We start from the raw sequence: 18,149 nt of genomic DNA on the forward strand, positions 1-18,149 counted from the left end.
GGATAACTCCTCACATGAGATTATTCTCTTACAGAATGTGTATAAAGACGAGTATAACAACTTCTTCAGGGGCATTGGATGGATCCCTATTGGTTCTCTGGAGGTTGAGAAGGTCAAGAAAGCAGGTGATGCTTTAAATGAGAGGAAGTATCGACAGCACCCAGATACCATCAAGTTCACAAGTGTGCCCGATTCCATGGGCATGGTTTTGGCTCAGCAGAACACGAAGCAGCTAAGCGATGTGAGTGGTTTCCCTTCAAAGGGGTTTATCCAGGGGCGCTTGGGATTATCTGGGGATTTTATTTCTCTATTGTCACATTATCACAGATATCCAGGGGCGCCTGGGCAGCTCGGTCTGTTAGGCAGCCAGCTCTTGATTTTGGCTCGGGTCATGATCTCAGGGTCCTAGGATTGAGCCCTGTGTCAGGCTCTGCGCTCAGCAAGGAGATGGCTTGAGGATTCTCTCTCTTCTCCTTTCCCTCTGCCCCTCCCCCCCACTCATGCTCACATGCTCTCTCGCTTTCTCAAATAAATCAATAAATCTAAGGGGGGTTTAATCCATGATAACCCCCATTCCACCATCCTTAATTCAACATGTGAAGGGGCATCTCTGTTAGCGTTTCAACTGCTTTCAGTTGATGAAACAACTTGGAACTTGAACATAAAGAGAATAGGGAGGAGAGAAGGAAGATTTTCCAAATTTGCTTTATTTTCCAAATGTAGAGAATCTGTGCTATTTATAAGCAGACCCCTATCATTATACACATGAAATGAAATGAAATTATTACTGTTATCATCTGTGATTCCATCTGAATTATAAACCAAGCTATTTATTCCTCTGAGTTGCAACAGTTCTACCTAGCTACATGGGGCGAAGGCATAATGTCCTAATCCTCTTGCATAAGAGCTAGATGTTCTGAAAGGCAAGCAAAAGAGAGAGGCCTCTGGGGAGGAGGTAAGCTGTTTACTTTCAGAGTCAGCTGAACCTCATTTCCAAGCCCAGGTCTATCTGGACCCTTATTCTTAGAGCCTAATTACAATGCTCAGTGCTTCCCCTCATTGGGTAATTTCAGAGTTCTGTTAAAATACCTCCACCAGAAAGAGAGCAGTAGGTAAAAACAAAAAAAAGAAAGGGTTGTGTGTTTTTAGCCCCAGGTATTGGAAGGTGGGGAAGGCTTTGCTTGGCTCGGATTTGAGAATTATCCATGGATTTTCTTTCTCAGGCCAGTCTCTGTTGTCACATTACCACAGATATTTTGAGATTAGTTCTACTGTAGTAGTAATAAATGTGGAGATTCTTCTGATTTCTTTTGTTCTCACTGTGGTTTTCCAGTTAGCTAGGAGAACTGGACACTCATGCATTGTATTCTCCATCCCAATAAATGCCATCAACATCTCCCTGATGTTATCACCGATGCCTCCCTGCGTGATCCCGGCAGCAGTGCATCTCCGTCTCTCCCAGTGTCCCCTGGGGCACTTGTCTGTCGTTCAGTTAGCTACCCGCAGTTAGTTAGGGCTTCCATACCTCTCATGGGGACAACTGCAGTAAGTTGGTATCTGGCCTCTCAGCCTGGGGTCACACATGACAACCAGAAGAATGGGCTTAAAATGTAAATCACAGCCCTCTTATACTTAAAAGCTCTTAGTAACTTCTCCTTGAACTTAAAAGCTAAACTTGTTACCTTGGCCAAAAAGGCCCTCAGCTCTGTGCCCCTGCTCCCCACCCTAATTCTGTGGGGCCCCCTCAGCACATTCCAGCCCTGTGACACATGCTGTCTTCAGTCCCTCACACTGGCCCTGCCCTTTCCAGACTCAGGGCCCCAAATGCTCTGCTTCGGCCTGGATGCCTCCCTTTTCTTCAAGTCTGGGCATAAATGTTATCTCCTTAGAGAGCCTTTGCTGACTACCCTTGTTTCTTTCCTAAAGTCATTCTATTTACAACACATCACACATTCTAGCTCTATCTCATAGTTTACATTTTCATTTTCTGTCTCCTCTACTGCACTGTAACCTTCAAGAGGACATGTCTGTCTTTGTCAACACTTTACATGCGGAAGCCTATCACCCTACCTGGCCCATAGTGCTGTCCAATAAATACTGGTGGACTAAGCAAATACCTGTACTACCATACTCTGTCGTATGGTAGTACAGGTATTTGGCTTGTATATGGAAAAACACAAATGATAACCTTCCTTTTTAAAGGGGTGTGTACTTGATGAAATGGACATTATGTCAGCTTTCTGACATTTGCATTCTGCCTCCTTTGTTTTTAGTTGAACTACAAGGTGGAGGGGGAGAAACTGAAGCATAAATACACTATGGACCCCGAATTACCTCAGTTTATTCAGGCCAAGGTCAACGCCCTCAACATGAGTGATGTGAGTATTTGGGCTGGAACCAGTCTAATATTGCTAACATGGGCCTCTTCAGTTCTGTATAACTCTAGCAGTGAGAATTTTAAGGGCAGCAAACCAAGTGTGGCTCTTTTGAGTCTCTGTTTGAAGAGGTCGTTGAGAAGACATGACCGCTGGTTAACCCATGAGCTAGACTGGGGCAGGGGATCCCCACCCCTACCCCTGTCCTTGGAATGCACACCGTCCTTACAGTGGGAGCCATTTTTGAGCATGCAGCCTTGATAGAGCAATATGTTGAGACCATCTGAATGGTATCCATGACTAAACCCAGTTAAGGCCTCTGTATAAACTTTTAAGATTGTGGTAGGCAGGTGAGGAGAGCTACTTGTCTTGTGGCTGCCCAAGACAAGCCTTGTATGTAAGTTCCCTCGTTTATTAAACCTGCCACCTACCAATCTGTAGTGGGCTCCCTCTTTGTTCAGTGTTGCCTTGCCCTCCATGTCTGGGGGCCAATTTTTGAATCAGTAGTCTAAAGATTGGCCCATTATCATAGAATATGAGACTAGAAGCTACCATAGAGTTTCACTTGATACAGGCTTTTCCAAATTGTGGACTCTGACTCATTGGTGGGTTATAAAATCAGTCTAGTAGGTTGTATTGCACTTTTTAGAAAGTGGAACAAAATGAGATATATAAGATTGGAAAGTGCAGTCATGAATAGTCTGTAATAAGGACCAATATTGCTTTATATAACTTTTGTTTCAGTTATTAAAACTTGTATGAAAGTTTATTGTAATTTTCTTGAGAAACTTCCTTTGCACATAACAAGCTTCTTGGGCAGTCTAGATACATAATTGGTAGTGATCTTTAAATTCACCATTATGAATTGTTTCTTTTTGCTTTAAAAAAAAGTTGGTAAATTCTAATTTAAAAACATAATCAAACCTAGATAAGATCATTCATTTCTTAAAAGATGACTTAGTCATTTTTCCTAACACTTTAGGCTCTCTTTTATCTCCAAATAAACATTTTTTGTTACTCATTTCTATGCCTTTGGTTTATTTAAAAAATTTCCCTGCTTTTATAAGTGATATTTAAACATTAAGAGTGATCAAATCTGGGTGGTACTACATCTGAATTTTTAATTTTAGTATTCATATGTTTCTATAAGTTTTGTTTCATTACAAAAAATACATGAAAAAGTATTGCATGCTTATTATAGAAAAGTTTGGAAATATAGGAATATACTTAAGTAGAATAATAAAATACTCTTTCCTTTTTCCAAGTCTCATTATAAAGCAGACTGGAAGAAAACTCTTGCTAAGGGCTATGATTTGAGACCAGATGCCATTCCAATTGTAGCTGCAAAAAGTTCAAGGAATATCGCTAGTGATGTAAGTATAATTTGAAAGTAGAAAACTTTTCTTCTCTATATTTTTAAAATCTTTACAGGGTATGTGGGGCTATATGAGCCATATTAGGAAATAAATTAAAAATTATAATATAAAAATATTTCCTAACATCCTAAGTACCAATGATTTTTTTATATTACTTTAAAATCTTTAGAAATTCAATACAGTTAGTACAAATAAGAAAATTCTTTGTTTTAAACTGTGAAATAGTTGGAACTGTCATTGGTATCATTGTTATGGACTTGGAAACTGCTTTTTATTTGGATTTTTTCAAGAGAAAAAGCCTTGGCATACTAAAATGTCACTAAATCAAAAAAAGGCTCCAAGTTTTTAAAAGAATACAATTTTTAAATATAATTTTCACAAAGAAAAAATCTGGTAAAATAGGAAAACCAGGAAGAATTATAGATTAAATGACAGGATTTTAGTTACCTACTTAATTACTTTTTATAAATTAAGTTATATTTTCATATGAATTGTTATAATACCTTGATAGAGTAAGAACTCATTCATTTGGAGTCCAGTCAACTAATTTATATAAGAGCTTTCCTGAAATTTATTCAGAATTATGCAAATAGTTTATAAAGTAATACAAATTATTTGGAAATAGATCATAAAAAAATATACACCAAGTCCTTAATAAACTTTCCAGGAACTTTTGAGAATATTCAAAGAATCTATTTATGAATAATCTAGATGTAAACCACAGATTATTCCATTCTTAATTATCCCCAGAGCAGATCTCAAGACCCTCCATTAGGAATATTTTACCATGTTTATATTCATTGATTTTAATTTGTATGTCATCTTTGAATGTTGAGAGATCATTTTAATAATTTAAAACATATAACATTTTAAAACATGGAAAAGTTAATTTTATCATTTACTTAATGTACTTTGCATAGCTGCATTTTATTTTTTTAGTTCTTTAGCTCATTGTTATCAATAGAGCACAAATTTTGTGAAAATCTTGGTTATGATATAATTTGTGGTTTTGCAGACATAAAAACAGGAAAAATATACTGCATGTTATAAATTTAAAGCAAAAATAATATTTTACCAGTTTATTTAAAAATACTAAAAAATTTAGATGTTACCTGGATTCAGACTGAATTTGGCTATTGCTTAGTCTGTTATACAAATTCAGTCTGACACTTAAGCATTTCCTATAATTGACCCTATCAAACTTCTGTCTGTCCTTCTTTTTCACATAGTTCAAGTATAAGGAGGCTTATGAGAAAGCCAAAGGCAGGCAGATTGGATTTCTCAGTCTTCAGGATGATCCTAAACTGGTCCATTACATGAATGTGGCCAAAATACAGTCCGATCGTGAGTACAAAAAGGGCTATGAAGCCAGCAAGACCAGGTATCACACACCCTTGGACATGTTCAGCGTGACAGCGGCCAAGAAATCTCAGGAGGTCGTTACCAACACCAATTACAAACAACCCTTCCACAGCTACACTCTGCTGCCTGATGCCTTGAATGTGGAGCATTCCAGGAATGCAATGCAGATCCAAAGTGATGTATGTAATGGCCAACAGATTATTGGCATAGAACTAGTTATGCATTTCTAGCTGGTAGGAGGGAAGAACAAGAAATTGGCAGTTTCATTTACTTCATCTTAAACCTGGCTGGACTCACTATAATTAGAGATCCTCTCCAGAATTTGGAGTTTTAGAATTTCACTCATTTGAACTATATATAGCTTTAAATTTTTTTTTTTTTTGGTTAGTGTGTGTGTGTGTGTGTGTGTGTGTGTGTGTGTGTGACAGTACATGATGTATCCTGTGAAAAACCAAAAGGCTGAAATGGGTGTAATGTAATATCTTTTCCTGTGTAAAATTCTTTTACCTTTTCCTCCAAGAAAGTTAAGTTTTATAAAGGAATTATTGGGTCAGGTTTTCCTGTTCAAAACCACCATGAATGCAATCACTTTTTTTTTTTTAAGATTTTATGTTTAAGTAATCTCTGCACCCAATGTGAGGCTCGAACTCACAATCCTGAGATAGTCACGTGGCCTACCAACTGAGGCAGCCAGGAGCCCCTAAAAGCAATCGCTTTTAAAATTCTTTCCTTTTTTCCAAAAGATGGTAGGGTATAATAAGCAGGTGATTCTCTTCATCCTCCTTTTTTTTTTTCTCTTTGATAATGAGTGAGTCATCTAGCCAAAGAAACCCAAGCTCTGACTCTTTCTGAAATTAAAATTTCCTTTTTCATTGTAAAGAATCTATACAAATCTGACTTCACCAACTGGATGAAAGGGATCGGCTGGGTCCCCATAGAGTCACTGGAGGTGGAGAAAGCAAAGAAAGCCGGAGAGATCCTTAGTGAGAAGAAGTATCGCCAGCACCCTGAGAAGTTGAAGTTCACCTATGCTATGGACACAATGGAACAAGCACTTAACAAAAGTAACAAACTGAATATAGATAAGGTAAGAACTCGCCTGCTGGTCTCAGCCCGAGAACCCTTGAACTCTGGAGGTGCTGCTATAATCGTCATCAGCATTTTTATCTTTATGACAGTCGTGGTGGTGGTGGTAGTCGTGGTGGGAGGGGGCGTTCTATAATGTTCATCATGTCTAGAGAGCTCCCACATACACTGACCCTCAGACTGGCTGTCCACACCACACTGAGGGTGTGACAGAACTGCAAAACTCCCTGTAGTGTGAGGTTGGGGCAAGACGGCATGTGTTGTCTTTGTGGAAGAGGGTTCCCTAGTTGGATGGTTTTATCCCTCATTGTGTGTTCAGTCTCATCAGCCTGTCTTCTTGCTACGTCAGCCATTTGCCAATATCAGATTTCATCTCTTCTATCGTGGAGATGTGAGTCTCTGTTGATAGCACTATTGTAAACTTGTCCTGCTGCACAGTCATGTGTCTGTCCTCCTTGTTGCAGAGGCTCTACACTGAGAAATGGAACAAAGACAAGACCACCATTCACGTCATGCCCGATACTCCAGACATTTTACTTTCCAGAATGAACCAAATCACCATGAGTGATGTAAGTAGATTAACAGCAATAAAGTGGGAGAGAAGGTTGGAGGAAACTAATATTTATGGAATGTGTCTTTTATATGCCAACCACGTCAAAATCAGGATTCCCATTCTAACCCAAATAACAAGTTGCTGGTGTTATTTTATTTCATTATTTAGAAACTATACAAAGCTGGCTGGGAAGAGGAAAAGAAGAAAGGATATGACCTGAGGCCTGATGCCATCCCAATAAAGGCTGCAAAAGCCTGTAGAGACATTGCCAGTGATGTAAGTGCTTCCACTGGGCCTTCTGTAGGCTGAGCGAATGAGAAGCAAATGAGCCAAGTTCGTGTGTGTGTGTGTGTGTGTGTGTGTGTGTGTGTGTGTGTGTGTGTATTCAAGGGCTGCAGTCAACCCTACCCAATGTCAGTGCGACTCTCATCCGTGGAACACACAAGACATTTTCCTTCACCCAGTCCAAGAACCCTCTAATCATTCGTTCATTATTTGATGTAAAGAGTGACTGGGTCTTATTAAAATAAGTTACTTTTAGAGTAGTCAAATCATTTATAGGCAATTCTGAGCAAATATCAGATGCAGTCTACACATTTTACCCAAGAGACCCTTGATTAGGTTCTTTCCTGAATTAAAGATGCACCATGAGGAACTGTGCCTGTAGCCTATTCTGATGAGACAGCTGAGTGGGAAAAGCTGCTTTCTAAAGCACCCTGAAACAACTTATTCATGCATCTCTTTGATTAACTCTGAGATCATTTTCTTTCCATGGACTGAAGTCTGGCAAGAAATCTGAAGTAAAAAGATTTTGCTCCCTGCCCCTGCAAGCTCTAAAACCATTCATCTTTGACAAAGCTAATGGCATCTAATGAATTGTATTTTGCTCTCTTTCCTTCACTAACTTCATCACCATGTTTCCTTTCCCATCCACAGTACAAATACAAGCAAGCGTATGAACAAGCCAAAGGGAAACACATTGGCTTCCGGAGCCTAGAGGACGACCCCAAGTTGGTGCACTTCATGCAAGTGGCCAAGATGCAGTCAGACCGGGAATACAAGAAGGCATATGAGAAATCGAAGACCTCCTTCCACACCCCAGTGGACATGCTGAGTGTGATGTCAGCCAAGAAGTCTCAGGAAGTGGCCACCAATGCCAACTACAGAAATGTGATCCATTCCTACAACATGCTTCCCGATGCCATGGGCTTTGAATTGGCCAAAAATATGATGCAGATTCAAAGTGATGTACGTGACAGCCACATCATTTGCAGAACACTGACTGTAGTTAATAAGCAAATCATGAATGACCCTAAGTGAGGACATTCTGAAAATCCTGAAAGAAATTCCAGTGTAATTTCCCACCAAGTTGTTTATTTTTTACCTCAGATGGAATTTCTTTCTTTTAACAAAAGGGGATACATTCTAGAAACCAAAGTCTTATTTTCTACCATTATTGCTGTGAGGATTGGTGGATACTGGATTCAGCTACGGCAAATGAAAATTTGTTTCAGAGAACATGTTGAAGGAAACATGTCAAGCAAAGAGAGTCCAAAGCCAAAACTCCTCCTGGTAAATGAGTAAGAGGAAGGTCAGGAAGTCCAGTCACTTGCTAGCTCCTGCCATCACTCCTAACCAGCTTCCACTTCTTCCAACTCTGCAATCGCCTGCATTACTTGCAGATGGAACATTGAGGAGGTGGAAGCTATTGGAAGAAATGTGAGGAAGGCACAGAGTAGAGCCAAGAATTCAGCTATACAGGGCATTTATTTGGCGGCTGGGAGAAAGGAATTTAAATTACGAGCCAAAGGCAGGTAACGCCAAGTCTATGTTTCTCTTTAGGAATGTAAGAGCTGAGCTCCTAATTGCTAGGCAGGTACATAGTTAGTGCCCATATAAAAACCACTGAGTTAGAGTTGTAGAGGAAAATATCAGAATTGGGGGGGGGGGAAGCAAAATTTGTACAGAGTACCAGTGAGGTTTCTGACATACCCAAGGGAATTGTTAACAATGGTGGGTGATCAAAGCTTACAATGAAAGAGAGAACCACAGTCCCAGTGAATCATCTGTCAACCAAGAGAACTTGGGGAATTTTTGTAAGAAAGTTAGGCCAACACCCAGTGCTCATCAGATCACGTGCAACTAATGAATCATTGAACACTACATTAAAAACTAATGATGTACTATATGTTGGCTAATTGAACTTAAATAACAAAACAATGTATATGGCCCAAATGCACAAATTAAAAAAACAGAGATTATCAGAATGGGAAAAAAAAAAAAACCCAGCATAGTCACCTTTCTCGAGATAATTGTCCCATGATAGCTAATCTAGTTGGTATTTCTTAGCATTTTGTCCTTGTGAAGGCATTGAAAACAAATCACAAAGATATCACTGCTTATTTTTAATTTCTCATGCAAAAATATGAAAAAAATAATGTTTAGGGACAAAAATAGTTGGAGTTCGATATACTATTGGTTGAAAACCGAAGTGGAACTTAAGGACTATTGAATACCCACTCATGGTTCTTGGCAGCTGTGGTTTCTTCTGATCCCTGAACTTTTCCTCTTTTGCAGAATCAGTACAAAGCTGACTATGTTGACTTCATGAAGGGCATTGGATGGCTCCCTCTGGGCTCCCTGGAGGCTGAGAAAAACAAGAAAGCCATGGAGATAATCAGTGAAAAGAAGTACCGCCAACACCCAGACACTTTGAAGTATTCCACTTTGATGGACTCAATGAACATGGTTTTGGCCCAGAATAACGCAAAAATTATGAATGAAGTGAGTCTTTCAACAGTGTAATATTTCCTATGCACCAGGAAAAAGGCAGGCCTTCTTACATTTGATCTACAGGTTTTGCTAATAGTTTTAGGACATCACAATTAATATTCAGCTTTGAAAAAAGGACTTGTGGTTAAAAAAAGATAGAAATTAGTCCTAATTAGTGGCACCCTAAATGTTCAATGAACCACTCTGTCCAACAGACATAAGAAAATAAATACGAATCTTTCCTTTTCATACAAATTTTGGAAAGAAGTCTTGTTCATCTAAAGTGAGGTTGAGTAGAAGTTCATGATGCTGAATCAGCAGATTTTCAGCCTGACAGCTGAGTGTTGCAGCCCACCCTGCTTCCTAGCTGCTTTGATGGAATCGAAGGAGACTCCTAGATCCTGTGGCTATAGAAGCATTCTGAGCCAGGACCTCCTCTGGGCAAATCATGAGAGCAGTTGTTCTCTATAAGTAGTTCCTTGGATCATTAATTATTCCAACCTTTAGAAAAGCCTTACTGTATTTTTTAATTTATTATCCATGATAGATACCAAGACCAAAAAGCACATCTACCTTGGACTTCTGTTTTTAAATTATAAATAATAAAATAATTGCAGCAGCATTGATTATGTTGTATGGATCATAATTTGAAATGCCATTGATTAGCGAAAAAAAGAGAACAAAATTGTTTGGACTTTAACATTAAGCAGTTGAAGAAAACGATGGTCCTACTTGCACTAGAGAGAGCTGTATTATGCTAAGTGTCCGAGTAAATCCCTTGGAGTCTTCTGAGAGAGCAAACTGATTTGTCAAGATGACCGATCTCTTGGACAGGGACTTGCCTAAAAGACAAGGCACAGATCTCAGTGTCCCTTTCCAGATTTAGTATTTAAACTATCACAAGCTCACATTTATTTTTTAGATGTTAAACCTTTCATTTTTTTTAGTGTAATGATTTATTAATCATTTCAGAATAATGATGCCAAGATAAGAATCATCATCCTCATATTGCAGAGTTCTGGAAATGATGGCCCAGACCTGCTGTGTATCTTTAGGCAAGGTGCATTGATTCTCTGGGCTATGATTTTCTCAACTCTGCCATAAGAGGATTCAACTGATGATCATCCAGACATCTCTCAGTGTAGCATTTGCTATTTCTATGATTCTCATCTTGGCATCATTTTACTTTCCATCTTATATCCTCTCTGCTGTCTTGTTTGAATTAGCACCTTTTCAATTTAAATTTAAAAAATAAGATCTAGCTAATAAAAACCATAAATATTGATATTTATGTACAATTATATACATATATAAATACACACACACACAAAATGAGCATCTTTTAAGATCTTTAAATTCTAACTTTCACTTTTTTTTTTTAAACTTCCCAGCACCTTTACAAACAAGCATGGGAGGCTGATAAGACCAAAGTCCACATTATGCCCGATATCCCCCAGATTGTCTTGGCAAAGGCAAATGCAATTAACATGAGTGATGTAAGTATAATTCCCCCTGGTTTATTTGAATCAGCATAAACTAATTAATGTCTCTCAATCATAAGAGTGAATGTTTTGAAAATAAGAGTAGGAATCCACAAATGAGAATCTTTTTCCTTCTAATCTTGCTTTGCTAAGAGTTGGAGCAGGCCTGTGGATGGGACTTGGGCCAGCGCAGTTAGGAATTTGAAGGGCAATTGGATTTTGTTTAGGGGTGGGTACTCCTCAAACTACGAGACTTGGCCGGAAGAGAAGGGCTTGGGGGCCCCAAAAGAGAAAAAGGAAGTGAGAATCCTAGGACCTGGTTCCTGAAGTCTCTCCACCAAGGCTTTGAGATGGTCCTAAAGAAGGAGTCTTGGGAAAAGTTAAGTGGGAAGGGAAAATGAACATTTTGAAGAATTTGGGGCAAGCTCCATAACAAGGAATGTTCAACACTTGGTGTTAGAAAATGCGTAAATGTTTTATTTCACTTTCTTTCTCGTCCTAACCATGGTTGCTGGGAAATCTCTAATCCTACCAGTGTTTCCTCTTTTCCTTGAATAACACAGGATTTGTGATTGATGAGTTATTTTTGGGTTGTAGAATCCACACAATTACATAAATAAAAGTGTTGATTGAAAAATAGTGAGGTTTTCTTTTGATGTAAGAGTATGGTTGTTTTGTCATCTTCTCCTGACTTTTAATTGAGAAAAATGTATCAGTGAAAATCTACTGGGCTTTCACATTTTTAAAAAGCGTATTTACAACCTAATAGAAACCATTAAGTTTTACTTTTTCTGGTGGTTTCTCGAAGATATGTTTGGGTGCGTAATAGACTTTTTTCAAACTTCTTTAAAAAAGCAGTTTTGTTATTTGTAAGAACATTTAGCCATCAAACCACCAATGAAGCATTCTCAAAAATAAAAATGATGCCACAGTGCTAGTTTACTCTTTTCAAATAAATCCAGGCTTTCCTATTTAGAAGAACATTATTCCCTTGCCTCTCTTTACAGAAACTCTACAAACTTTCTTTGGAAGAATCTAAAAAGAAAGGCTATGATCTCAGAACCGATGCGATTCCTATCAAAGCTGCCAAAGCCTCAAGGGATATTGCAAGTGATGTAAGTCTGAAGGAAAGCACTCACCTGACTGGGGTTTTTTCCTAATTTACCAAAATAATAAGGGCTGAATTTTGGAAACACTCAGTGGAAAAGATATAGGGGGAAAAGTGTGCCTGTTAAGAATGGCCTCATTCTATTCTGTGCATGCTTTTTAGGTTTGCTCTTTTGTTTTCTTTGGTATTTCTTTAAAACAAAACAAAACAAAAAACAGAATGATAACCACATTATGACCACATACCTATGTGTTCCCTGGCTCATGAGATAGATCTAGGTGAATTTTCTTTGAACTCCATCCCCAAGGCTGTTGTCTGTAGAAATCCAAAGCCCTTCACCAACCTCTCTTGGTGAAAGACTTGGGTTGTTCTTGCTTCTTGCATCTTAGGAAGTCTCCTCGCAGCAGGATGTCTCATTAAATGGTGTGCTGGGGATGCTTATCTTTTGGACTCATGACAGCTGATTATTAAATAATCAGGAATTTTGCAAGCCAGTAGTTAAATTCTTGGTAGCTTGACACCAGCCACGGTGGGAGTATTTACACCACAGAGATTGACAAACATGACAGATCAGGGCTTTTTCCCTCCAGAGAGCTGGTGTACCAGCTCCCCATTCCCATAACCTATCACCCGTATGAAACTCAGTTCTTTCATTTGGTTGTTTCTGCAAGAAATCTTTCACAGTGACTATGAGTGATTGGGGGTAATGGGGGGAACACATTTCAGCGTACTCTTTCCTTAGCCACCACCCCCCCACTGGGGACATTTTCTTTCTCATATTCTATGCCAGTTCATCTTTCCTACCTTCCATCCCTATGCCACTACTCCATTGTCCTGAAATCTCAAAATTCTTTTCCCTCTATTCTGTAGTAATTCAGCTCCCCGAGCCTCCTACCCCCTACCTCGCACACTCAAACTCATAGGAGATAGGCAGAATAAGAAGCTTTCCATGTATCAGGATCCTTCCTCTGTAGAAAGAAGCTGAGTGATAAATAGTAAAATTTCTTCCCCATTATACCAGTATAGAAAGTCTTAAAGGAAAAGGAGCTCCACAAATATAAAGCTACTCTACAATGATACTGTGTATGTCATAAACTAAGCCTGTTTTCTGCAGTAAAAGACTGCTTGGATGATTTCTTAGGGCAGCAATAAACTTCTTAGAACATTCTGCTTTTTTCTCTCATTTGCTGTACTGTTATCACCTACTAAAGATCTCTAACCCTGACAACAGAGTACATGTGGAAGTCAGTGTGGTATATCATCGTTAAGTTCTTTGTTCTAATCCTTAGTGACCTTAGCATGTCACTCACCTCCCTGGGTCTCAGTTTACTCATCTGTAAAAGGGGGGGGGCAGTAATAATAACTTTGCTCTCTACCGCACAACATATAGTTGTGAGTATCAAGTTACACAAACAAATGTGAAAAACATGTTTTATAAACTGTAGAATTCTACACAAGTATCACTTTTTCTGAAATATAGAATATTGACACTAGAATATTTCTAGTCAAGGGAATTGCTCTAATAAACTAATTTTTTTCACAGTATAAATATAAATACAATTATGAAAAGGAGAGGGGGAAGATGGTTGGTTTCCGCAGCCTTGAGGATGATCCCAAATTAGTCCATTCCATGCAAGTGGCTAAGATGCAATCTGATAGGGAGTACAAGAAAAACTATGAGAATACGAAGACCAGCTACCATACCCCTGCTGACATGCTCAGTGTCACGGCTGCCAAGGATGCCCAAGCCAACATCACCAACACCAACTACAAGCATTTGATTCACAAGTACATCCTCCTTCCAGATGCCATGAGCATTGAGCTGAGCAGGAATATGAATCGCATACAGAGTGATGTAAGTCTCTCTTCTTTCTTCTTTCTGGGTGATGGTTGGATTCCTAGCATGGGAATGGAGAGCACAGTCTTCTATGCTACACTTTTGTGTCTGAACTGATAAAAGTAAAGTAATTGATAAGGTAGAGTAGAATTTGTCTCTTCTCTTTATAGAATGAATACAAACAGGACTACAATGAGTGGTACAAAGGGCTTGGCTGGAGTCCAGCTGGTTCCCTAGACGTGGAGAAGGCCAAGAAAGCAACTGAATATGCCAGTGATCAGAAGTACCGCCAGCATCCTAGCAACTTCCAGTTTAAGAAGCTGAGTGACTCCATGGACATGGTTCTTGCCAAACAGAATGCGCAAACCATGAACAAGGTAGACAGCCATCCTTCTCTATGGCTGTCCTTCCCTACAGCTCCCAGCAGGGCAGGGCTAGCAGCCTGTGGTTCTTGTTTGGGAAATTTGGTTTGGGTCCACCACTTCTGGGCAGTGATAGACTGTTCCAGAGCATGTCCCTACATCATTTTCTTCTGCCTCCTATTTTTATTTCCCTTGACCTTCTAAGTTGAGTTAGAAATCATTTGTTTTTTAAAATTCTTATATATTAAGGACTTCCAATTAATTCTAGAAGATAGAAAATATCTAAAATATTATTTTTTAAAAAACCTGAGTTTGTTGTTGGTGTCTTTTCTGAGTCATATACCACTTTAGTTACTAAATTTAATTCAAACTGAGTGCATTCAAATGCTCTGTTACATTTTTTTTCTCTTCTGTTTGTCCTTCAAATATCAAATGTCTTTTTTTTCTCCTAACTTCCTAGCACTTATATACCATTGACTGGAACAAAGATAAAACCAAGATTCATGTGATGCCAGACACTCCAGATATTTTACAAGCCAAGCAGAATCAAACTCTGTATAGTCAGGTAAAGCTATATAAAAAATTGGCTTGAAACTAATTAAACTTTTTAAATGATGTAATGGTAAATAATTGATGTAAATGTTGAAGCAATAGAAATGAATGACTCAAACTGGCTCGCTAGAGATGCTGCAGAATATGGTGGTTAAAAGCAAGAGCTTTAGCTGTGACTCTTACGCTCTGTGGAGGCAAGCACTGTGCTTGTTTTGTTTATCTCGGTACTCATTGTACTTGGCACAGAATAGGAAATCAATAGATAATTGGTGAAAGAAAATATTGCATCAGACAGACCTGGTATGGGTTTTGGTTTTGCGATTTATGAGTTACATAACATCAGGTCTAAGCCTTAGTCTCCTCATCCCTAAAATTGGGACCATGATAGTGCTTATGACATTGAATTGTTGGGAGGACCAAATGAGAAATTTCCATGCAAGGCTTTCAACACAGTACCTGGCACATAGTAAGTTCTAGATTACTTTCAATTGTTTATATTATTATCCAGTTTTAACACACGTGCATCCATTCAGTAAATCTCATTTATAAAGATTAATTCATTTATTGTACCTCATAAAAGGCATTTCAGTAACTATTACTTTTATCACTTGGATAATCAAAATTTTGTTACATGACTCTTTTTGGTTCCCAATTATTTTAACATCTGTGAATAAAATAGTGAGCCTAGACTGTACTTAACAGCAGGGAGAAAGGACCTGATATATTGATATGCCCAAATTGTGTCTGAACAGAAAAGCTACTCTAAAATTGTACTGTGTCTCTCATAACTGAGCCTATTCTCAGAGCCAGAAAATTGAAGCATGATCCTGTAATGCTAAGTCATTGATCCCTAAAACAGCTTGATTTGGTTTTATCCATATCTTTAGAGATAAGGTAGATGATAGAACCTGGTATCTACTCTCTGGGTAAACTTTTTTTCAGTAATCCATTGGGGTTTTAATATATACTGAATAATGCTAAATTATATATTTAATTTCCAGAAACTCTATAAACTTGGATGGGAAGAAGCTCTGAAGAAAGGCTATGATCTCCCACTTGATGCAATTTCTGTACAGTTGGCCAAAGCTTCAAGAGACATTGCTAGTGATGTAAGTTTGGCTTGTTTGGCTTTTATGATATCTTTTATCTGAATCAGGTATCTTAATGCTGATAACTATTTTTACAGATAGGCCTTGCCTTTCAAAATGTAATGCCATTCTCTTCATCTTCTCCTACCTACCCTCTTCATTTACCGAAAATTCACTTTTCTTTCTTACCGATCCAATATCAAAATAAGAGCTTCCTGGATAGAGATTGTCAGAGGACCTAAAGACCCATTACACTAAGATGCTATGTTTCTAGATATTATGAAGAAACCAGAGATTTCAGTTTTCCCCTGCTTGCCTGAAAATAATTTCCTGTTTTCTATTTGTCTATTTTAGACAAATTTGAAGTGCCAAATAATAAGTCAGCCTCAACAACCTGACGTTGATAAATTTTTATATGCACATATTTCCAAAATTAGATGCCAGTTCTTTTTATTTAACCCATTCTTACATCTACATAATTATAATAAATTAGCTTGGGGATAAAAAAATGCAGGAAGTTTCAGGAATTTAGGTTTAAGGTCCAGAGAGCTTAACTTTCTGTTGGATATCTGGTCCCAAAATTCATAAAACAGGGATATTTGTTCTCCAAGGCAACTTCTAGTTATGATTGGAAAGGATAGTCAATTTGGTGAATAATCTAGATGCAATCCCTATTGATTAAATTTTTACAAATATTTGACTTTGATATTTTGCCTATAGATCAACATGTCATTTTGTTAATTCTAAGAACCTCAAAACATGCAGAGGACTTTGGAATTTCAGAGGGAAGTACTACCTCTTAAAATTTTTTAAAATAAGAAGGACTTGGATTGGAGAAAAAGAGTGTCTAAAGACATCATCTGACAATGAATTCTAAGAATATAAGGGAGGATTTTCTTTAAATAAATTAATTTGTGGCACTCCAGAAATGTAGGAAAATTAATTAGATGATTTATTATTACTCACTCACTGACTTATAAGTCAATTCCTTATTAAAATGAATCAGCATGCTGAAGAACCTACAGCAGTAATGATGCCTGAATGTTCCCGCAGGAACATTTAATATTATGTAGTTTCCATGAGGTGAAGATGATTTAGAAATTGAAGAAATAGCATCAGTGATTTCCTAACTATACATTTGTTAGTACCTAATTTCTTTCTGTGTGAAACCATTAGTTAGAACCTTTTAAAATCTTACCCTAAAATTAACTTTACCTGAACTTTCCCACCATTGTAGAGATTATATCTCCTCTCAGTTTCAATTTTTTTTTTTTTAAGATTTACTTATTTGAGAGAGAGAGGGTGAAGTGGGGGAGGGGCAGAGGGACAGGAAGAGAGAGAAAATCTCAAGCAGAATCCCTGCTGAGTGCAGAGCCTGACACGGGGCTCAGCCTCACGACCTTGAGATCATAACCTGAGCCAAAATCAAGAGCTGGACATTAACCAACTGAGCCACCTAGGTTTTCCTGGAATGGCTTTTATATTCTATAAAATTTAAGGAAATTAGAGATATTTTTGTGAGTACTTAATAAATTAGAATCATAGAATTTAGACAACGCAAAAGCTCTTTAATCCAGTCTCCCACTCAGTGTCCTGCCTTCTCGCCATCTCCAACAGGTGGTCATCTGGTCTGTGAACACTTACACATAAAAGAATTTTTGTGCCTTTCAGGGCAGGTCATTTCCTTGTTGGATCATCTCTAATTGTCATTATATAGTTCCCTATTTTGAACTTGAGTATGTTGTCGATCAACTCTAGGTCTGTGTTCTAGAACATCACAAAGTAGCTTATTTTCTCTTCCATCTGATAGCTCTTCATATTACAAGTTTTTTACTTATTCTCCTTGGTTTTAGTTTTATAAGTCCTTCAGTATTATGAATATTTACAATTCTTTAAAAGTCCTTCACTCTACTTGTGATTTATTCTATTTTTTCAGTACCCCTCTCAAAATAGTGCCCCAACATTTAGTGTTGTTTTCCTGTCACAGGTCAGGCCAGAGTAAATGAGCTTCTGACTTGTTTTTATCAGTGTCCCGGAAGAATCTTTAACACTACTTTTATAAGCACTTTTGTCAGCTTGCCCATATTCAGCTTATAGTTAACCTAAACTCCTGAGTGTTTATACTATACGTAAGTGTGAAGCTGGGTGTCGAGAGAGTAGAACCTAACTCCATGAAGCATAATGTATGCTGGGCATC

The 18,149-nt window shown here is 38.1% G+C and overlaps 1 protein-coding gene across 1 annotated transcript in view; it reads left to right on the plus strand.

The window, feature by feature from the left end:
- NEB (nebulin) overlaps positions 1–18,149 on the plus strand; it is a 196,655-nt gene that overhangs the window by 35,383 nt on the left and 143,123 nt on the right. The window contains exons 34-48 of the mRNA XM_088021705.1: positions 35–241; positions 2,274–2,378; positions 3,641–3,748; positions 4,981–5,292; positions 5,994–6,200; positions 6,664–6,768; positions 6,921–7,028; positions 7,689–8,000; positions 9,330–9,536; positions 10,916–11,020; positions 12,013–12,120; positions 13,657–13,968; positions 14,121–14,327; positions 14,773–14,877; positions 15,866–15,973. Of these exons, the coding sequence (XP_087877831.1) occupies positions 35–241; positions 2,274–2,378; positions 3,641–3,748; positions 4,981–5,292; positions 5,994–6,200; positions 6,664–6,768; positions 6,921–7,028; positions 7,689–8,000; positions 9,330–9,536; positions 10,916–11,020; positions 12,013–12,120; positions 13,657–13,968; positions 14,121–14,327; positions 14,773–14,877; positions 15,866–15,973 (2,616 nt within the window). The remainder of the gene's footprint in view (positions 1–34; positions 242–2,273; positions 2,379–3,640; positions 3,749–4,980; positions 5,293–5,993; positions 6,201–6,663; positions 6,769–6,920; positions 7,029–7,688; positions 8,001–9,329; positions 9,537–10,915; positions 11,021–12,012; positions 12,121–13,656; positions 13,969–14,120; positions 14,328–14,772; positions 14,878–15,865; positions 15,974–18,149) is intronic.

This window comes from Eumetopias jubatus, unplaced genomic scaffold (genome assembly GCF_037043125.1).
Source record: "Eumetopias jubatus isolate StellerSeaLion01/CBP00866 unplaced genomic scaffold, mEumJub1_p1.0 scaffold_3, whole genome shotgun sequence".
Classification (NCBI taxonomy): domain Eukaryota; kingdom Metazoa; phylum Chordata; class Mammalia; order Carnivora; family Otariidae; genus Eumetopias; species Eumetopias jubatus.